This window comes from Taudactylus pleione, unplaced genomic scaffold, assembly GCF_031769625.1.
Source record: "Taudactylus pleione unplaced genomic scaffold, aTauple2 ptg000667l, whole genome shotgun sequence".
NCBI classification, from domain to species: domain Eukaryota; kingdom Metazoa; phylum Chordata; class Amphibia; order Anura; family Myobatrachidae; genus Taudactylus; species Taudactylus pleione.
In genome coordinates, this window is record NW_028285069.1 from 2,372,879 (window position 1) to 2,392,101 (window position 19,223).

At 49.7% G+C, this 19,223-nt stretch overlaps 2 protein-coding genes across 7 annotated transcripts in view; one reads left to right on the forward strand and one right to left on the reverse strand.

The window, feature by feature from the left end:
* Positions 1-4,504, reverse strand: part of MED17 (mediator complex subunit 17) — a 41,964-nt gene extending 37,460 nt beyond the window's left edge. Inside the window, exons 1-2 of the mRNA XM_088455733.1 lie at positions 4,094-4,504; positions 200-366 (exon numbers count right to left, since the gene is read on the reverse strand). Of these exons, the coding sequence (XP_088311859.1) occupies positions 200-366; positions 4,094-4,448 (522 nt within the window). The 5' untranslated portion in view covers positions 4,449-4,504. The remainder of the gene's footprint in view (positions 1-199; positions 367-4,093) is intronic.
* Positions 4,505-6,803: 2,299 nt separating this feature from the next.
* Positions 6,804-19,223, forward strand: part of DEUP1 (deuterosome assembly protein 1) — a 72,518-nt gene continuing 60,098 nt past the window's right edge. For 4 of the 6 annotated variants that reach the window (XM_088455702.1, XM_088455705.1, XM_088455707.1 and 1 more), the window contains exons 1-5: positions 6,804-6,935; positions 9,283-9,351; positions 11,032-11,203; positions 14,738-14,833; positions 18,021-18,155. In XM_088455702.1, the coding sequence (XP_088311828.1) occupies positions 9,347-9,351; positions 11,032-11,203; positions 14,738-14,833; positions 18,021-18,155 (408 nt within the window). In that variant the 5' untranslated portion in view covers positions 6,804-6,935; positions 9,283-9,346. Of the gene's footprint in view, positions 6,936-7,013; positions 7,099-9,282; positions 9,352-11,031; positions 11,204-14,737; positions 14,834-18,020; positions 18,156-19,223 lie in introns of those variants that run through there. The other 2 variants (XM_088455703.1, XM_088455704.1) reach the window with 2 other exon arrangements.

Here is a 19,223-nt window from a genome sequence, read left to right on the forward strand (position 1 = left end):
TCAGGAGGCATAGCGGAAGCCAGGGTGCCACGGGCCGGCCAACGTCAGGCTGTGATCAACTTGGCCTCTACACAAGGTCAGGGCATGGCACCCCGCTGAAACAGCCTACCGTGAATGCTATGAGAAGAAACAGGTAAACTGAATAAAGCAGATTAGATGGGACAATGGTTTTTCATCCATTAACAATGTTAGAGGATACCTGTTTTGGAGTCAGGGCATCCTGCGAGACTGGATCCAGGTGCATGTACCTCTTATCCTTCACTATATTCAGCACATCATACAATACGCACATTTCGGTAAGACAACCTCGTAAGTGATTTCTCACGGAGTCCCAAGGCCACAGTGATGGCTGGAACTTGACCAAACCTGCAAGTAAAATAATTATTACTGCAAAGCACTTTTAATAAAATAAAAAAAATAGAACATAAATAATTGAGAGAATATACATTAGTCCCGTATTAGAAAAAGCCACATAGCCAATTAAAAACAGTACAAAATAATAAACTGCTTAAAATGACAATCTAGATAAGGGGTCCTTGAGAGCTACTGACAGTTCACTTTTTCCAGACTACCTAGCTGGTGCACAGGTGCAGTCATTACTCACTAACATATTTGAAAAGATCCACAGGTGGAGCTAATTATTTCACTTGCGATTATGTCAGGAGATCTGGAAAACAGTCATACAGGGGACAGTCAGCGAGGACAGCGCTACACACAGGGGGGGGACGGTCAGCGAGGACAGCGCTACACACAGGGGGGTGACGGTCAGCGAGGACAGCGCTACACACAGGGGGGGGGACGGTCAGCGAGGACAGCGCTACACACAGGGGGGGGGACGGTCAGCGAGGACAGCGCTACACACAGGGGGGGGGGGACGGTCAGCGAGGACAGCGCTACACACAGGGGGGACGGTCAGCGAGGACAGCGCTACACACAGGGGGGGACGGTCAGCGAGGACAGCGCTACACACAGGGGGGGACGGTCAGCGAGGACAGCGCTACACACAGGGGGGACAGACAGGGAGGACATCGCACACATAGGGACAGACAGGGAGGACGGCGCACACATAGGGACAGACAGGGAGGACGGCGCACACATAGGGACAGACAGGGAGGACGGCGCACACATAGGGACAGACAGGGAGGACGGCGCACACATAGGGACAGACAGGGAGGACAGCGCACACATAGGGACAGACAGGGAGGACAGCGCACACAAGGGGGGCAGTCAGGGAGGACAGCGCACACAAGGGGGGCAGTCAGGGAGGACAGCGCACACAAGGGGGGCAGTCAGGGAGGACAGCGCACACAAGGGGGGCAGTCAGGGAGGACAGCGCACACAAGGGGGGCAGTCAGGGAGGACAGCGCACACAAGGGGGGCAGTCAGGGAGGACAGCGCACACAAGGGGGGCAGTCAGGGAGGACAGCGCACACAAGGGGGGCAGTCAGGGAGGACAGCGCACACATAGGGACAGACAGGGAGGACAGCGCACACATAGGGACAGACAGGGAGGACAGCGCACACATAGGGACAGACAGGGAGGACAGCGCACACATAGGGACAGACAGGGAGGACAGCGCACACATAGGGACAGACAGGGAGGACAGCGCACACATAGGGACAGACAGGGAGGACAGCGCACACATAGGGACAGACAGGGAGGACAGCGCACACATAGGGACAGACAGGGAGGACAGCGCACACATAGGGACAGACAGGGAGGACAGCGCACACAAGGGGACAGACAGGGAGGACAGCGCACACAAGGGGACAGACAGGGAGGACAGCGCACACAAGGGGGGCAGTCAGGGAGGACAGCGCACACAAGGGGGGCAGTCAGGGAGGACAGCGCACACAAGGGGGGCAGTCAGGGAGGACAGCGCACACAAGGGGGGCAGTCAGGGAGGACAGCGCACACATAGGGACAGACAGGGAGGACAGCGCACACATAGGGACAGACAGGGAGGACAGCGCACACATAGGGACAGACAGGGAGGACAGCGCACACATAGGGACAGACAGGGAGGACAGCGCACACATAGGGACAGACAGGGAGGACAGCGCACACATAGGGACAGACAGGGAGGACAGCGCACACATAGGGACAGACAGGGAGGACAGCGCACACATAGGGACAGACAGGGAGGACAGCGCACACATAGGGACAGACAGGGAGGACAGCGCACACAAGGGGACAGACAGGGAGGACAGCGCACACAAGGGGGGCAGTCAGGGAGGACAGCGCACACAAGGGGGACAGACAGGGAGGACAGCGCACACATAGGGACAGACAGGGAGGACAGCGCACACATAGGGACAGACAGGGAGGACAGCGCACACATAGGGACAGACAGGGAGGACAGCGCACACATAGGGACAGACAGGGAGGACAGCGCACACATAGGGACAGACAGGGAGGACAGCGCACACATAGGGACAGACAGGGAGGACAGCGCACACATAGGGACAGACAGGGAGGACAGCGCACACATAGGGACAGACAGGGAGGACAGCGCACACATAGGGACAGACAGGGAGGACAGCGCACACATAGGGACAGACAGGGAGGACAGCGCACACATAGGGACAGACAGGGAGGACAGCGCACACATAGGGACAGACAGGGAGGACAGCGCACACATAGGGACAGACAGGGAGGACAGCGCACACATAGGGACAGACAGGGAGGACAGCGCACACATAGGGACAGACAGGGAGGACAGCGCACACATAGGGACAGACAGGGAGGACAGCGCACACATAGGGACAGACAGGGAGGACAGCGCACACATAGGGACAGACAGGGAGGACAGCGCACACATAGGGACAGACAGGGAGGACAGCGCACACATAGGGACAGACAGGGAGGACAGCGCACACATAGGGACAGACAGGGAGGACAGCGCACACATAGGGACAGACAGGGAGGACAGCGCACACATAGGGACAGACAGGGAGGACAGCGCACACAAGGGGGGCAGTCAGGGAGGACAGCGCACACAAGGGGGGCAGTCAGGGAGGACAGCGCACACAAGGGGGGCAGTCAGGGAGGACAGCGCACACATAGGGACAGACAGGGAGGACAGCGCACACATAGGGACAGACAGGGAGGACAGCGCACACATAGGGACAGACAGGGAGGACAGCGCACACATAGGGACAGACAGGGAGGACAGCGCACACATAGGGACAGACAGGGAGGACAGCGCACACATAGGGACAGACAGGGAGGACAGCGCACACATAGGGACAGACAGGGAGGACAGCGCACACATAGGGACAGACAGGGAGGACAGCGCACACATAGGGACAGACAGGGAGGACAGCGCACACATAGGGACAGACAGGGAGGACAGCGCACACATAGGGACAGACAGGGAGGACAGCGCACACATAGGGACAGACAGGGAGGACAGCGCACACATAGGGACAGACAGGGAGGACAGCGCACACATAGGGACAGACAGGGAGGACAGCGCACACATAGGGACAGACAGGGAGGACAGCGCACACATAGGGACAGACAGGGAGGACAGCGCACACATAGGGACAGACAGGGAGGACAGCGCACACAAGGGGGGCAGTCAGGGAGGACAGCGCACACAAGGGGGGCAGTCAGGGAGGACAGCGCACACAAGGGGGGCAGTCAGGGAGGACAGCGCACACATAGGGACAGACAGGGAGGACAGCGCACACATAGGGACAGACAGGGAGGACAGCGCACACATAGGGACAGACAGGGAGGACAGCGCACACATAGGGACAGACAGGGAGGACAGCGCACACATAGGGACAGACAGGGAGGACAGCGCACACATAGGGACAGACAGGGAGGACAGCGCACACATAGGGACAGACAGGGAGGACAGCGCACACATAGGGACAGACAGGGAGGACAGCGCACACATAGGGACAGACAGGGAGGACAGCGCACACATAGGGACAGACAGGGAGGACAGCGCACACATAGGGACAGACAGGGAGGACAGCGCACACAAGGGGACAGACAGGGAGGACAGCGCACACAAGGGGACAGACAGGGAGGACAGCGCACACAAGGGGGGCTGTCAGGGGCCCGGGATATACAAGTCACCTTCCTCCTCCTCCTGCTGTGGCTGCTCCCAATCGCTCTCCCGCGGCCCCACTCCACCCTCCGGCTCCTCCTCGGAGTCCTGGCCGAAGTCTATGCGCTGCGCCAGGCGGGCCAGGTTCTGGGACATGGAGAGCGGCTGCACATAGGTCTCTGAGCCGTCCAGCCCCACCTCCTGCACCTGCTTCTCCGCACAGGACTCGATGCTGATCTGCACTGCCGGACCTCCCGACATCTTCCCGCAGCACCTGACTCCCGACTCTATAGAACACTTAGAACAAACTACGGAAGTGGATAGATCCCCCCTCCGGACCCCTTCAGCTTTCCAACAAGCTGCCTTGCTAGCGATACTGCACATGCGCAGAACAGGCACACTTTGCAGCGCATGCGCGGAAACTACGGCGGCTCAGTGGCACCAAACATCACAAATCGCTCAGTTACACATACACTGGCTGGTAGTTCCTCAAAAAAAGCCGCAGAGAGGCAATGATGACAAAACACCTATCAGCAATAGGTATTCCCCAAATAGGGACACAGGCACAAGCTGGTCTTTCAATGAGTAACATCCTGCTCCACATTTATAGGAACATTACGCGACATTTTAGTTGTACACAAACAACGTCAGATTCATATAGTGTATTCTAATTTCTAACAGTGGTTATTTCCCCAATGTGATACAAATGTAACAATTCCATCTTCCACCTAATTATGACAGGCCCTCCAGCTGTTGTTGAACTACAAATCCCAGCATGCATTGCAACATTTTATCATGGCCAAATAGCAAAACTGTGGCAGGGAATTCTGGGATGTGTAGTTTTACAACATCTGCCTTCCTCTAATTTAGACAAATCTGTGGCTCATCCATTGTATAATCCATACTTGCCGACATTCAGCTCTCTCTTTCCGGGAGTGGGCTGAATGGCAGTTTACAGCGGGGGTGTGGCTGCACAATAATGCTGTTGTGGGAGTGTGGCCAGTGTGGGCCGGGGGCGTGGCCGCGAGATCGCGCCATCGCAGCTCCGCCCCCTCTTCACAATTTAAACTGCATTGTAAAGCGTGGGCGGGGCCACGATGACGCGGTTTTGCTAGTAACTGCGGGGGGGGGTAGGGAGGGATGGCGGCTTGCGGGAGGCTTGCCTGCCTTCCCGGGGGACCCGGGAGCGGCACCCGATAATCGGGAGGCTCCCGGCCAAATCGGGAGGGTAGGCAAGCCTGGTATAATCTATTATATATTATACCTGGGCCTGGGCTGATCTCAGATTATCGAGAATCTGCGCATGCACAGGACCCGTTCTGCTCATGTGCAGAACATGTCCTGCGTGATTGCACGAGGGCATGGGAGGCGGGGGCCTGGGGCACCAGCGACTGAGTCTGGGGGCAGACCTTTGGTGGAGTAACTTCCCAGCATGTGATGCAGTCAGCAATAAACTGGGCATTTTGTGATTTGTAGTCCCACCACAGTGGCAGTCTTACAGTATCTTGACTTAAACTCAGTCCTCAAAGCCACCAAATCAGGTGGATTTCCCTTCCATCAGGGGTATCAGGAGGGCTCCCCACCCCACATCAGGTGGCTTTCGCCAGGAGGACTCTGAGCCTCTTTTTAAATGCACCCTACCGGTCACTATCTCATCTCTGACTAATGCATACAGATGTGTCCACATACATCTATCCTCTGTGCGCTACAAGTCGCGTCACACAAATCGTGACTCGGTAGCGCCAAACATTTTTTCGTGCTAATTTTTCCCTTCAGATGCGTCTTATTCGTACAGCAATGCGAATTGGATGCACAAGCAGCTTCTGCTTATTAAAATGATCTGCGGCAGGCCTATATTCAGTGTGCGGGGGTATCTGCATGCAAAATGCTATATTACAGTGTCAGCGGCTTTGACGGGGGGCACCAAATTATAACTTGCCTCCGGGCATCAGGGATGAATTTACGCCACTGGGTGTAATATTTCAAGTGTGTCACATTGATATGGTATGATGGCCCTAATTTAAAATAATGCAATATATAAATATAATCTGAATGGTTTGCAATCGCCAACTGCCTGGTAACACAGCGGACATGGATATCTGTGTATATGGGTGACACATGCTCACTTCCTTACAGCTGCTAATGAATATACTGAATGGTAGCAATGTAGTGCTGCAGCAGTAGATTCACCATTTGTCAGCCTGAGAAGGGGCCTGGCTGCGAGTACGCTCAGGACCCTTTCTCAGGCAGAGGGGTACATTTACTAAAGTGAGAGTTTTTAGAAGTGAGTTTGAGAAGAGATGTTGCTCATAGCAACCAATCAGATTCTACTTAACATTTAACTAGCACCTTCTACAATAGCTAGAATCTGATTGGTTGCTATGAGCAACATCTCTTCTAAAACTCACTTCTAAAAACTCTCACTTTAGTAAATTTACCCCAAAGAGTTGATCTACTAATAGTGAAGTTTGTCTGGAATAGTCTGTTGATAACAGAATGAACTTCGGTAATCACTGCGAATTGACTTTAGCTGCCAGCCAATCCCATAGCGCGCATCAGTGGCTGTCTCCAAGGCAACCCACACTGCTCCCAGCCGTCACCATGGAGCTGGAACTGTCAGCTACAAAAAAAGGGGGCGTAGTCCTACTGGAACGCTAACTCTGGTACACTCAGAGGGCGTGGTTATGGGCGGGACTATATCGAGCCGTGCACGACAGAGGGCTGGGCTAGCGATGAATGGGCGTGGACTCCGTGAGAGCGGCACTAGCGGCGCGGATTATAGATATCAGCAATACAGAAGCGGTTTAAAGTGAGTTTATAGCTGATACATCGGATTCCCGGGGGAGATCATCCTCTGCAGGACCTGAGCAGGTATGGGAACTGCATTGCATGGAGCAGGGATAGATGCTGTGTAGCTGTTGTAGAGAATGGTAGGGAGCAGGGATTTTTGGGATTTGTAGTTTTCCAGGAGAGTTACAGGGTGACTGTTACAGCTACAAAGGTAGAAGACGTCCTCATATCACGATTTGACTCTGTAGGTATAATCTATTTTGGCTTATAATGTATCTGTATTACTATAGATTGTCAGCTCTGTGGCCCAGCATGATGCTTCGGTTGCTAACTGCATATTGCAATGTTATTAACCGTGCAAATAATAAGCCTAATATTGAGTTTCACGTAATGCAAAGAAATCTGTGGACGCTGGCTGGGAACCGTATGCTAATGCGACTATATGCTACTTACACATCTATGCGATCACAACTGCCCCCGCTGCTCAGTTTGCAAGAACAGCCGTCATCATTCTCATTGGCACTTACACCTACCCTATGCTGGTTGTGGGAAATCCATCAGAATTTGGTGCCACTGTGCATACGCACGTCTCAAGAGAACGCATCTGTGGCTGGACTCTCTGACACACCTGCAAAATGGGTCTCTTGCGTACTTTCGCAATGTTGCTGCCCAGCTGCCACCCAGAAACTCTCATGTAATGTCTGAGAAATGACTGAGATGTGGACGACACCAAATTGCGGGTATATTTGCGAAGATGCCTAGGCAGCTCGCGACGTATGAACAGTATGCGAAAATCTGCCAAATATGGAGCTGCGTGCGACTCAGAATCAGGCTGCACAGCAGGTTCGGGCGATGAGCGACAGCGCCAACGACCAGCGGAAGCGCGCATCGCTGGTCGTTGTCGGCATATCCACTGCACGATATAATGAATGATATCGTAATCGTTCATTTATATCGCGTAGTGGATATGCGCCTTAAGTAGTTAAATGTTATTGTTTATATGCGTGACTCATGTTACAGCAGAATGGACATAGGTACTGAGGGGACATATATTTATTTAAAGTAAACCTGCTCTCCCAATTATTTTTACAATATTATTTTTATACTATACACTTATGAGACCCTAACTTTATGATTGGCACACAAACACAAAACTGAATGCTAAACAAACTATACTTAAAATCAATTTTGATTTGTGACTCATGTTACAAACGAATGTGACTCACATTACAGGGGAGACGAATATGCAAGTGCATACACCCTTGCAGAACAGTCACAACGTTAACTACATCATCTGAAGTCACTGTGACAATCACACAATATACTACGATCTTATAGCAGCATATATATACTAGAATGTTAGTAGTTAAGTGAAATTTAATTTTCATGTATTGTGTCCTATACAGACATTCCTCACTTAAATACCGAGTTCTTCGGTCACTAATATCCCTTTTACACCAAAGTCCCGGGTCTGACCTGGGATGTAGAACACGTTTCCAACCCGGATCAGACCCAGGACAGCCCCCATTTTACACTGCAGCGCCGACCCGGGCTATGGGCCTGATTCAGAGCCGCTCGTAAGCGGCCGCTCGTTCGTTCCGAGCGATGTTTGCATAACTGCGCATGCATAATACACATGCGCGAACCAGTCAGTGCGGCCGAAAATCGTTTGTTCGCTAAATAGCGAATGCCTGCTATTTTGAGTGACATGAGGAGGCGTATGTGGGTGGTAACAGGGGAAGGTGCTTGAAAACGGGGAGTGGAGATCAGAACGCAGGCGTGCTTAAAGGTCAAAACGGGCGTTTTATGGGTGTGCATAATTAATACAGCAGCGTCATTGACCACGTCACTGGGTTATTTTATAGTCAGAACTGCTCGCAAGATTGTGGTAGGAAAAACCAACCACAAGAATAGCGAGCAGTTCATACGCTGGTCGATGTACTCGATTAATCTAATAAATAGCGGACATGATGTAGGATGCGAGCGGCCAGGGGGCGTAGTTTTCCAAAAAACGGCCGCAAGTTTTGTTCGCTCGTTCAGACCTAGATAAATTCAGAATAACATTGTAGTCGTTGTACTATGGGTTCCAGCTGGTCGTAAGTCCGAACGTTCGTTAAACGAGTAGGTTGTTAAGTGAGGAATGTCTGTATTTCATGCAATGACCCAGTAGTGTTTTGGGTATTTCCTTTTTTATTTTACTAAATGTGTAGCTAGTGTGTTGCCTGATAAACCCGGCTCCTTATGGACAAGTCATGAAGACCATTCTGCTCCACCTCATACATTGAGTTGATCTAACCTCACAACATACATGTTCTCACTTGTGGCAATAAGCAGTCTGCACACGTATGTTCTGTGGGAGGGTCTAATATTCAGCATTACTTTGCATTGTATTTATTCTGCTGTCCCTTTTTTATATGGTTCATCACAGGAAATAGATCCGGTCACAGACTGATAAGACAGAGCAGCGCTCAGGAATCCAGACCTACCAGACAATGGGGTGAGTGAGACCTACAAGTGCTGCTGTGGGTGTCACTGCTAACAACTATGACATAAGTGATGGCAAAGGTATTTTGAGACAGGAGGGGGCTCATGTGCAAATTTCCATTGGCCCCGTCTCCCCTGAAAATCCTACGCCGGCACATGCACAGATGATAGCAATGACTATGCCATAGTGTAGTGTTCACTCTAGCTCCGGCGGCAGGCAGGGCTCCGGAGCTAGAGAGGGCACTTTCGCATGCACCCGCACCTGAAAAGGGCGTGCGTGCACCCAAAAAGGGGGCGCGGTCATTGAAAAGGGGGCGTGTCTATAAGATGCGTCCCCTTTTCGGCACACTTGGGGGCGTGACCGGCACTTACGGACACGCCGGACAGCCCCCAAGCGCTCCTGACAGGTAGACTAGATGCCGGGCGCGTGCGCCCAGCGTCTATTCACCGGCGGTGACACTGCGACCCGCGGGTGGAGACTGCACCCGCTGGCTGTCTTAGCGGGCGCTGTGCGGTGAGGGCAGGGCGCATCGCCCCGTTAAAACAGCCTAGCGGGAACGCTAATAGTGCAAGTGTCTTGGTTATCTTCTGCAAATGCTCCAGCAATATCTCCTGAAATATGGCGCCGAACACATTCATAGTGTTTGCTTCAGAAATATGGCACCAGCACCATATGTCTGAAGAAATCACTAGATTAATGGCACTGATTGCCACGGGGAAATAATTGCAATATGTGCAGTGAATATGATGTGGGATGGCTGAGGGGCCCATGTCCACTGCACAATCTGCAGCCATTATAGATACGCCCCTGAATGTAGGGATTTTCATGCCTGTGTCACACGGTCATCCATTGAAAACCAGGCTAATATAAAATAAACTTTTCGCATTGCATTTTATGTGGCTGACCGGTAGCCTTTAAAGTCAGAGCTGAAGGCGAGCGGCATGCCTCGGAGCCAATGACAGAGCAGCCAGGCATAAACAGTAACCTGATGTGAGCATGGGTGACAGCACTATTTACCCATCAAATAACTATAGAGGGCCAGCAAACCAAACCCCAGCAATGCCTGTACAATTTACTTACCCATACAGTACAGCAGCGTCGTATTAAGTGAGGAGGGGGCAGTCTTCGTCTGGGACCCCTCCTCTGTAACCGACGGCACAAGCGAGTAGACCCTAGTGCTCTGCCAGAATCTACAGGTCTCCGGGAAAGTGTCACGGTGGCAATATTGCCGTCAATTTTATTTTATTCTTTTGCTGAGAAAATGACCACCGGACTGCTGCCACCGCAAGACCATGGCGAGCTAAGTATTAAAGAACATGGGTGTACAGTGTGGTCCCCACTCTATCCCTACTTAATACTTACCCCATTCCCGGTGCTCGCAGAGCGGTCACCTGTTTTCTAAGGTCTGTCCCGTCACTTCAGGGGGAGCGTTTGGCTGCTGAGGCACGCTGTGCACGCTGGTTTCCACTGCGCGTGTTGGAGTCGGGACTATTATATAGATTTGGGGTCACAGATCTGCTTTATATAATGTACAGTAGGGAGTGCATTATTTTATTTATATATATATATATATATATATATATATATATATGTATGTATTATTTTTTAATACTTGATACAAGGAAAAATGTAATAAGAGCATACAGGTTTATTTAAAGTGAGAGTGGATTGGTTTCCTTTGTGTTATCCTAGCGATTTGTCTTGTGAAAATGAGCTGGAGGAACTAATGCACCAGATTGACATCATGGTGAATAGTAAGAAAGTGGAATGGAAGAAAGACGTCCGTGTGCTGGAACAGAGACTGGAAGATCGGGAGCGGGAGCTGACGGAAGCCAGAGGCGCCTTGGATCAAAAAGATTGTGAGGTAACCGCGAGCAGCAGTGCCGTGTTATAGTGGCCAGCACTAGGGTATGGCACACGCAGAGGAGAGCTCGCCTCATCTCTTACTGCATGACGGTATCTTCCCACCTGTAATCCAGCACCTGAGCCTTGGAAAATGTAACCTGGGCCTTTCCCCACCCTGGCTTTGACATGCAGAACTTTAAGTTGCAAATGAACATAGCAAAATAACATTATTACTCCATGTAAGAGACCTCAAATTACACCATTGAAAGTGATAATGGGGGTATTGTATAAATTAGTTGTTTAATTTCCACCTTTGCTAAATGGAAGCTGCCATGATAAACCCTGAGTGGGTGGTAATTTACAGGGGAAAATAGATGATGATTAGAGCAAAAATACGTTCATGAAACATTTTTGCTGAGTAGGATGCGGAAAGGGACAAATTCTGCTGTAACCTGAATGAATGCTAAAATCATCATCTATGGCAGCCATTTGCAATATGGGAATATTTTCAAAGTTGTCCAGGTGATAGTATTTTACTGAAAGATATCATTTTTAAGTTGTGTTTAACTGTGGTCTGACCACCTATATTATTCACTCTTCATCTCCTGCTTATGAAATCAGATCATGGGCAACGGTCCCAGCAGCAGGAGATGACCTGATCTCATGGGAGGCGACCAGTCAACGTGTGTCATTGTGTCCGTGAGGACAGGACTGCGTGTGACCATGATAGTGACTTGATGCCACAGACTTGGATAGAGAGTAAAGCTGGCCACACACTAGACCAACTTGCATCCAACCAGCCAACTTGTTGATTGGAATGAAAATCTGGTAAGGAATGAAAGCAAATGACAATCAGCAATTTGCTCCCAATCGCCGGAAAATTAACAAAAACAGTAGTTTGAACAAATTGTTTAGATCAAACATTTAATAAACTTGTCTGATGACCATTTTCATTTGTTTTCTGGCATTTAGGAGCAAATTGCTGATCATCATTTACTCCCATTCCTTACCAGATTTTCATTCCAACCAATCAACAAGTTGGCTGGTTGGATGTAAGTTGGTCTAGTGTGTGGCCAGCTTTAGACAGTGAAAGCAGCAGGGTCCCCGACAGCCCTGGTCAAGGGCAGGTTATGTGAAATTGCAGGAAAACCTTATATATTGGCACAACCTCCTAATTGTGTGTATTTTTTATGGTTTGTTGCAGCTCTAGAACTGTGGGCCTGATTCAGACCCGCTCGCAAGCGGGTCGATGGTGGGCTCTGCGCACGCACAGCGCCCGCACTGCGCGTGCGCCAGCCCCGGAGCTAGAGAGAAATCTCGGTCCGGGACTCATTACAAATGGGGCAGCTAACGATGTTGATCGACAGCTCGCCCCGTTTTGTATGTGTGGCGAGGAGGTGGCTTCACAAACGGAGGCGTTCCCAAGCGAACACCTGCAGTTTGTGGGCGGCGCCACTGACATCACCAGTGATGTCAGTGGGAGAGCTTCCGGCTCTAATAGAGCCGGAAGCGCTCTGGGGCTTGCTGCCACGAGACCCTACCACAAGGGTCTCGTTGCAAGCCCCGATGGTGACTATCGCGACCATCATCCTGGCCGCTCGCAATAGCTGTGGGTGGTCACCCATAGCTATGCGAGCGTCCAGGAGGCCGCACAAAAAAAAAAACGCCCTGAATTCCAATCATATTTATTGTTGAAAATGGTATGTGTCCCAATATGTCATCATGAAGCATAGGCACAGGGACCCGTTTGCAGTCTCTAGGCGGCCTCCAACACCCTCAGCTGGCATGAGCCAAGTGGACTGGCACTGTGCCCGAGTCTCCTGACCTATGCATATCTCTAGGAAAATGATCCTAGCGCTGTTATCCCAGTCACAGTGTCTTTGGAAAGGTAAATCTAGTCTAAAGTCTATCTTTAAGAGGCACCCCCTTTGCATCACTCCTGGGGGCGTGCCCGGCACTTAAGGACATGCCAGGCTGCCCCCAAACTCTCCCTTTGCATGCGCCCGGCATCTATTCACCGGCGGTGAACGCTACACCCCAGTTTTCCCCACCCCCGGGACACTGCTGCGGGGCGCCGCCAAAACGGGCAGGGTGCATTTTACCCTTTTGAAATCAGGCAGGGTGCACTCTACCCTTTTGACATTGGGCAGGGCACGGCGCCCCACTAACACAGCCTATCAGGAACGCTAATTAGAGATATGTATAGATAGTATTTGTTCTATATGGAGATGAATAATATTCATGTCTATTGAGCTATTATTGAACTGCTAAATAAGCTGGTGCACTACAGTCACGTAAGCTATATGTAGAGGATGTAAATGTTTATGCCCATTGATGAGAAGACCACTCCCTGAACAGAAGCATTACAGCCTTGTTCTGGATAAGGTGACAGTTAGTGTTTATCTATTATGGTGTCTGCCATCCGTTTAGCGCAATCCTAAGGAACGCCATACACACAGCAGGCTCCTTGTGGTGCATGCATGGTAGTAGTTAAAGGGAGGAGCAGATACTCCCCCTCGCAACAACCCATGGCTCTACAAGCTACAACACATGCCATACCCCCAGTGTGTGGGCCTTCTTCCTCCTGACGCTCAGAAAACATGGTTATCTTCATTATGTGCACCATGCCTGTGTGACGCAGACGTGCGCATGACTTGGCTCATGCACATGCTGGTATCCAGCATAACGTTTAGTATGTGTGACTCTGAGTAGGGGTCCCTCCACCTTCCCACACGGGGTGAGTGAGAGAGACACAAGAATGAGGAGACAAAAAGACATGGGGCCTGATTCAGAGCCGCTCGCTATTTGCGGTCGTTCGTCCTGAAAAAAGGGGTGGCTATTCAAATGAACCGTTCGCTAATTGCGGTCTGTTCACGCCTCTAAGTCTGAACGAGCGAGCAAAACTTGCGGTTGTATTTTTGAAAAATACGCCCCCTGGCCGCTCGCATCCTACGTCATGTCCGCTATTTATTAGATTAATCGAGCACATCGAACAGCATATGAACTGCTCGCTTTTCTTGTGGCTGGTTTTTTCAACCGCTATTTTGCGATCAGTTCGGGGTAAAAAAAAACTAAGTGACGTGGTCAATGACGCTGCTGTATTAATTATGCACACCCTTAAAACGCCCGTTTTGACCTTTAAGCACGCCTGTGATCTAATTCCACACCCCTGTTTTCAAGCACCTTCCCCTGTTACCACCCACATACGCCTCCTCCTGTCACTCAAAATTGCAGGCATTCGCTATATAGTGAACAAACGATTTTCAGCCGCACTGACTGGTTCGCGCATGCGTATTACAATCCGTACACATGCGCAGATGTGCGAACATCGGTCAGAACGAACGAGCGGCCGCTTACGAGCGGCTCTGAATCAGGCCCATGGTTAAGAAATGGTATAGAGACACAGAAGGGGGGAGTGGGAGAGGGAGAGATATACAGGGGGGGGAGATAGACAGACAGGCTGGAAAAAAGGGGGTGAGAGATGGGGGATAAACCCCTGCAACAGCTAGCGACCCAGTGAAGGACTTATCTCACTCTGTTCTTCATGTGTCAGATTGGAATCCTCAGAAAGAAACTGGAACAAGCAGATGAGTCTAAATGTGAAATTGTCCAGAACAATGAGAAAGAGCTTGAAGCACTGAAAACTCAGGTAAGGGTCTCCACCCACTACCCTATTACTAAGAAATGAGGCATTCAGCTGCACCTGAGCTACAGTATCGGCTATTCACTGTCCGGTGACCTCATCGTTCCGGGAGCTGGAGGAGGTCTGGGACCTTCCTAATAATATTGGGTATCAGTTTGTATGTGTTCACCAGCAACAGGCTGTAAATCGCTGAGCTCTGATCATGTTCTAATTGTGATCAGAAAAGAAAAACCGATATGTTTAATAACGCTGCCCTTATTGTAATGACAAAGATATTCCAAGCCAGCGAGATTCTGCGGTGCATGGCATCATAGAATTATGCTGGTGTACTCTTGGGGGGGAAGAAATTTGTTAAAGGGCAGTTTTGTGGTGGTTTCAAATTACTACATCACTGCCAGTTTTGACCCCCAAACAACTGTCGAAGCGTGGCATTTAGAAATGGTCAAACCGCCACAAAACCACCAACAAGAGGTGAGTAGGCACAATATATTTATTATGAAGGCACAGGTTCTCAAACTCAGTTCTCAGGACCCCAAACAGTGCATGTTTTCCAGGTCTCCTCACAGAATCACAAGTGAAATAATTAACTCCACCTGTGGATCTTTTAAACTGTGTCAGTGAGTAATGAGTACACTTGAGTACCTGCTGGGTGACCTGGAAAACGTGACCTGTGTGGGGTCCTGAGGACCGAGTTTGAGAACCACTAGAATAAGGTGTGAAAAACCTTAGTAAGTAACATAAAGGGGTCCTATTATCGAATGAATATAAACAATAAAAATTGTTTATGGTGGAGAAAACAATTTGTAATGATGTGGGCACCATTTATAGTCACATATAATATTGATTGTTACCCCCGTCATAAATAAATTTTTTAATATTTGATAGACGAGCATTATGTGAATATATGGTGGGTGGGTGTAAATTTTCATTCTTGACGGCGACGTGTGTCGTGGCTTTTTCTAAACTGATGGGTAGATGGCAGTCTGGGCTTTACAAATACAGCAGATAAAAAAAAAAACGGCAATAAAAATTCCAAAAAGTGTCAGTTTTCAAAATAAATATGCCTCTTGGTGCTATGGGGAGAGAGAGGCATTGAGTGTCAGCATATTGGTGCAAATAACCCTGCCAAGCAAAGCAAATCCCACTATTACTATGACTAAAGTTCTACTTATACAACCCTTAAACTGAAGGCCCCCATACATCAGCAATCTGAAAACCACAATTGAACAATTTGAAGATTTATTGCCCGATGTTAGGATTTCCCAATCTAGCAATCTGCGCCCATACATTACAGATCTTTTTCAGAGACTTGCAGATCATTTTCAGCAAACACAGGGGGTCATTCAGACCCGCTCGTGAGCAGCAGTACGCTCGCAAGCGGGTCGATGTTCCCCCACTGCGCATGCGCACGACGGAGGGAGCTCCGTCGTGCGCATGTGCGAGACCCGGCGAGCGACGGGCTCTCCTTCGCTCCGGGTCTCGCACCAAAGGGGGCGTGCTGTCGATGTTGATTGACAGCACGCCCCCTTTGGTAGGCGTGCCGGGGGCGTGGCTGCCAGACGGAGTCGTTCCCATGGGAACGCCTACCGTCTCAAGCCGGCCCCACTGACATCGCTAGTGATGTCAGTGGGAGTGATTTTGGCTCTGATAGAGCCAAAATCACTCCAGGGCTTGCGGCAGCGAGACCCTACCGCAGGGTCTCCGTCGCAAGCCCGATGGTCGCGATGGTCAAGACCACCATCGTGACCATCATCATGGACGCTCGCTATAGCTGTGGGTGGTAACCCACAGCTATGCGAGCGTCCATGAGGACGCTCTGAAAAAAGGTAGGAGGGCCCTGATTCAGAGCGAGCGCTGTGGTCAGAGCGTTCAGCTCTGAATCAGGCCCACAGATCTGGCAATCTTGAAAGGCTCCATCATTTTACTAGTGACGGTCTGCAAATCTGCTGATCATGTCTATACACTAGCAATCTACAGCCCCAATCCATCTGTGAAATCCAACATGTTGGACAATCTGATTTAACAATTCCAATCACTTTTTGGTTGCAATCTGCGATCTGTGAAGCCCATACTTTGCAGATTTTTATACACAATCGATTGCAAATTGCAGAATTGCCTCAATCGATTGCTGATGTATGGGGGCCTTTAGACCCAGACAGGAATATTATAATGAAACACCACGATGACATTTCTACTATGCACAGTAAACTGAACCTTAGTGTTTGTAAAAAAAGATGCCACGTTGTGAAAATGGTCGTAATGTACTGTCACTTTTACCATTAATTGAACTCCTAATTAAAAATTGAGTAGTATTTTTGTAAAAAAACAAAACAAGTTGTAATTAATGAATGGTGTGGCTCTAATGTGGTAGGAAGTTAGACTGTGATTTTTGCACAGGGGGCCTGTCCTCCTGTCTACACATCTATAGTTTTGCACCTTGCTATGCCCTGGGTGAACCATCTAGAGGCACTGCTGCAAAACCAGCATGTTCTGTGGTGTGCTCATAATTTAGGGCCAGTGGAGGCAGCCATGTTATAGGCTGCATTCCCATGAATAAGGGTTCAGCCTCTCTGTACACAATGAACCCGTGATGTCACTTAGACAAGGAACCAATAAGTGTTGTTACCTGTTCCCTATGAATTGTTTGGCTGCATTCCCATATTGGTCCAGCCCCCAAAATGGCCTCCTGCACCGTGTGGATATTAGGGTGCCCACACACATTTTTTTTTTTTTTAAACCCGGCATCCTGGCCGCTCACATAGCTGTGGCTGACCACCCACTGCTTTTGCGATCGGCCAGGTGATGGTCGCGACCATCGGGCTTGCGACGAGACCCTTGTGGTAGGGTCTCATTCCCGCAAGCCCCAGTGAGCTTCCGGCTCTAATAGAGCCGGAAACTCATCACTGACTTCGGGAACGCCTCCGTTTGCCCAGCCACCCACCCCGACTCGCCTACCAAACGGGGCGAGCTGTGCGCACTGCCCGGCCATTGACCCGCTGAATCAGGCCAACAGTTGGACATCATGTACAGGTTAATTCTTGTGAATTTGAAAGTTAATAAAACATTGATAACTGTTCCTAGCGCTAATCTCCTGGTAAATGTAGGGCTTTCTGCTGTCCATTACTGTTGCGTAGAACATGAAAATATCTGCTTTTAAGTTGTTTTTTTGGGGTTTTTTTTCTTGTTTTTATAGCTATGCAAATTAAAGAAGAATTATGAAAAGCTCAATTACTATCATGTACAATGGCAGAAGAATGAGAGTGTCGGGGTTCCTGCAGAGCAGGCGTGGAATCAGGGTGAGCTACGGCGGGTGTCTCAGAAGCTGGAGGTGAGTGATTTTGTATTTCTGTACATTCCAGCCAGGCATTTATACTATCAGGATAACTGATAGAAATACTTTTTTCGCCGGGGCTCATCTGCCAGGGTTTTCTCTCCTGCAGATTGGTAAATTTGCAGAGCTACTAAAATCTGTATTGTGCTGAGTATTAATAAATAGACCCATAGAGGTATATTTACTAAAGTGAGAGTTTTTAGAAGTGGAGATGTTGCCCATAGCAACCAATCAGATTCTACTTAACATTTATCTAGCACCTTCTAGAAGATAATAGGTAGAGTCTGATTGGTTGCTATGGGCAACATCTCCAATTCTAAAAACTCTCACTTTAGTAAATATACCTCCTGGATCTTTAAGAATTCTGACAATTAAAGTGATAAATATTGAGTAATTTAGCCTTTCCCAGTGTCTGCTCCTTTATTGATGCTGAGAGTGTGGCGCTCAGCCTGATATTGGGATATGAGTGTGGGAGCATAGCTTAGAAGGCAGGAGAGCCACTTTCCACTGGCTTTTGAAAACTTTGTAAAGGTTGCTATATCTCCTAGCAACCAGGTGCCATACTTTAACTCCTAGCAACCAGATACCGTATCTCCTAGTAACCAGGTAATGTATTTCCTAGAAAACAGGTACCGTACTTTAACTCATAGCAACCATGCACTGTATCTCCTAGCAGCCAGGTACTGTATATCCTAGTAACCAAGTACTGTATCTCCTAGCAACCAGTTAATGCATCCCCTAGCAACCAGGTACTATAGCCCTTAGCAACCAGTCAGATGTTGATTCCATTTTAAAACCAGGAAATAAAAAGTCTTGTTAAAATCTGTTTGGTTGATAGGATGTTTCCCACTAGCCCCGTCGGTAAATACAAGGTGGGTGGAGGAACGTCTTATTGTGGGTGGTCTTGGGCCTGATTCAGCAAGGATCGCAACTGCTAATACGCACGCAATCGGCCGATTGTTGTGTACTGCGTATGCATCACAGTGCGCGAACCGGCCACTGCGATCGGGACCCATCGCAGAGTGATTGACAGGAAGTGCCATTTGTGGGAGGTGACGGGAGGGT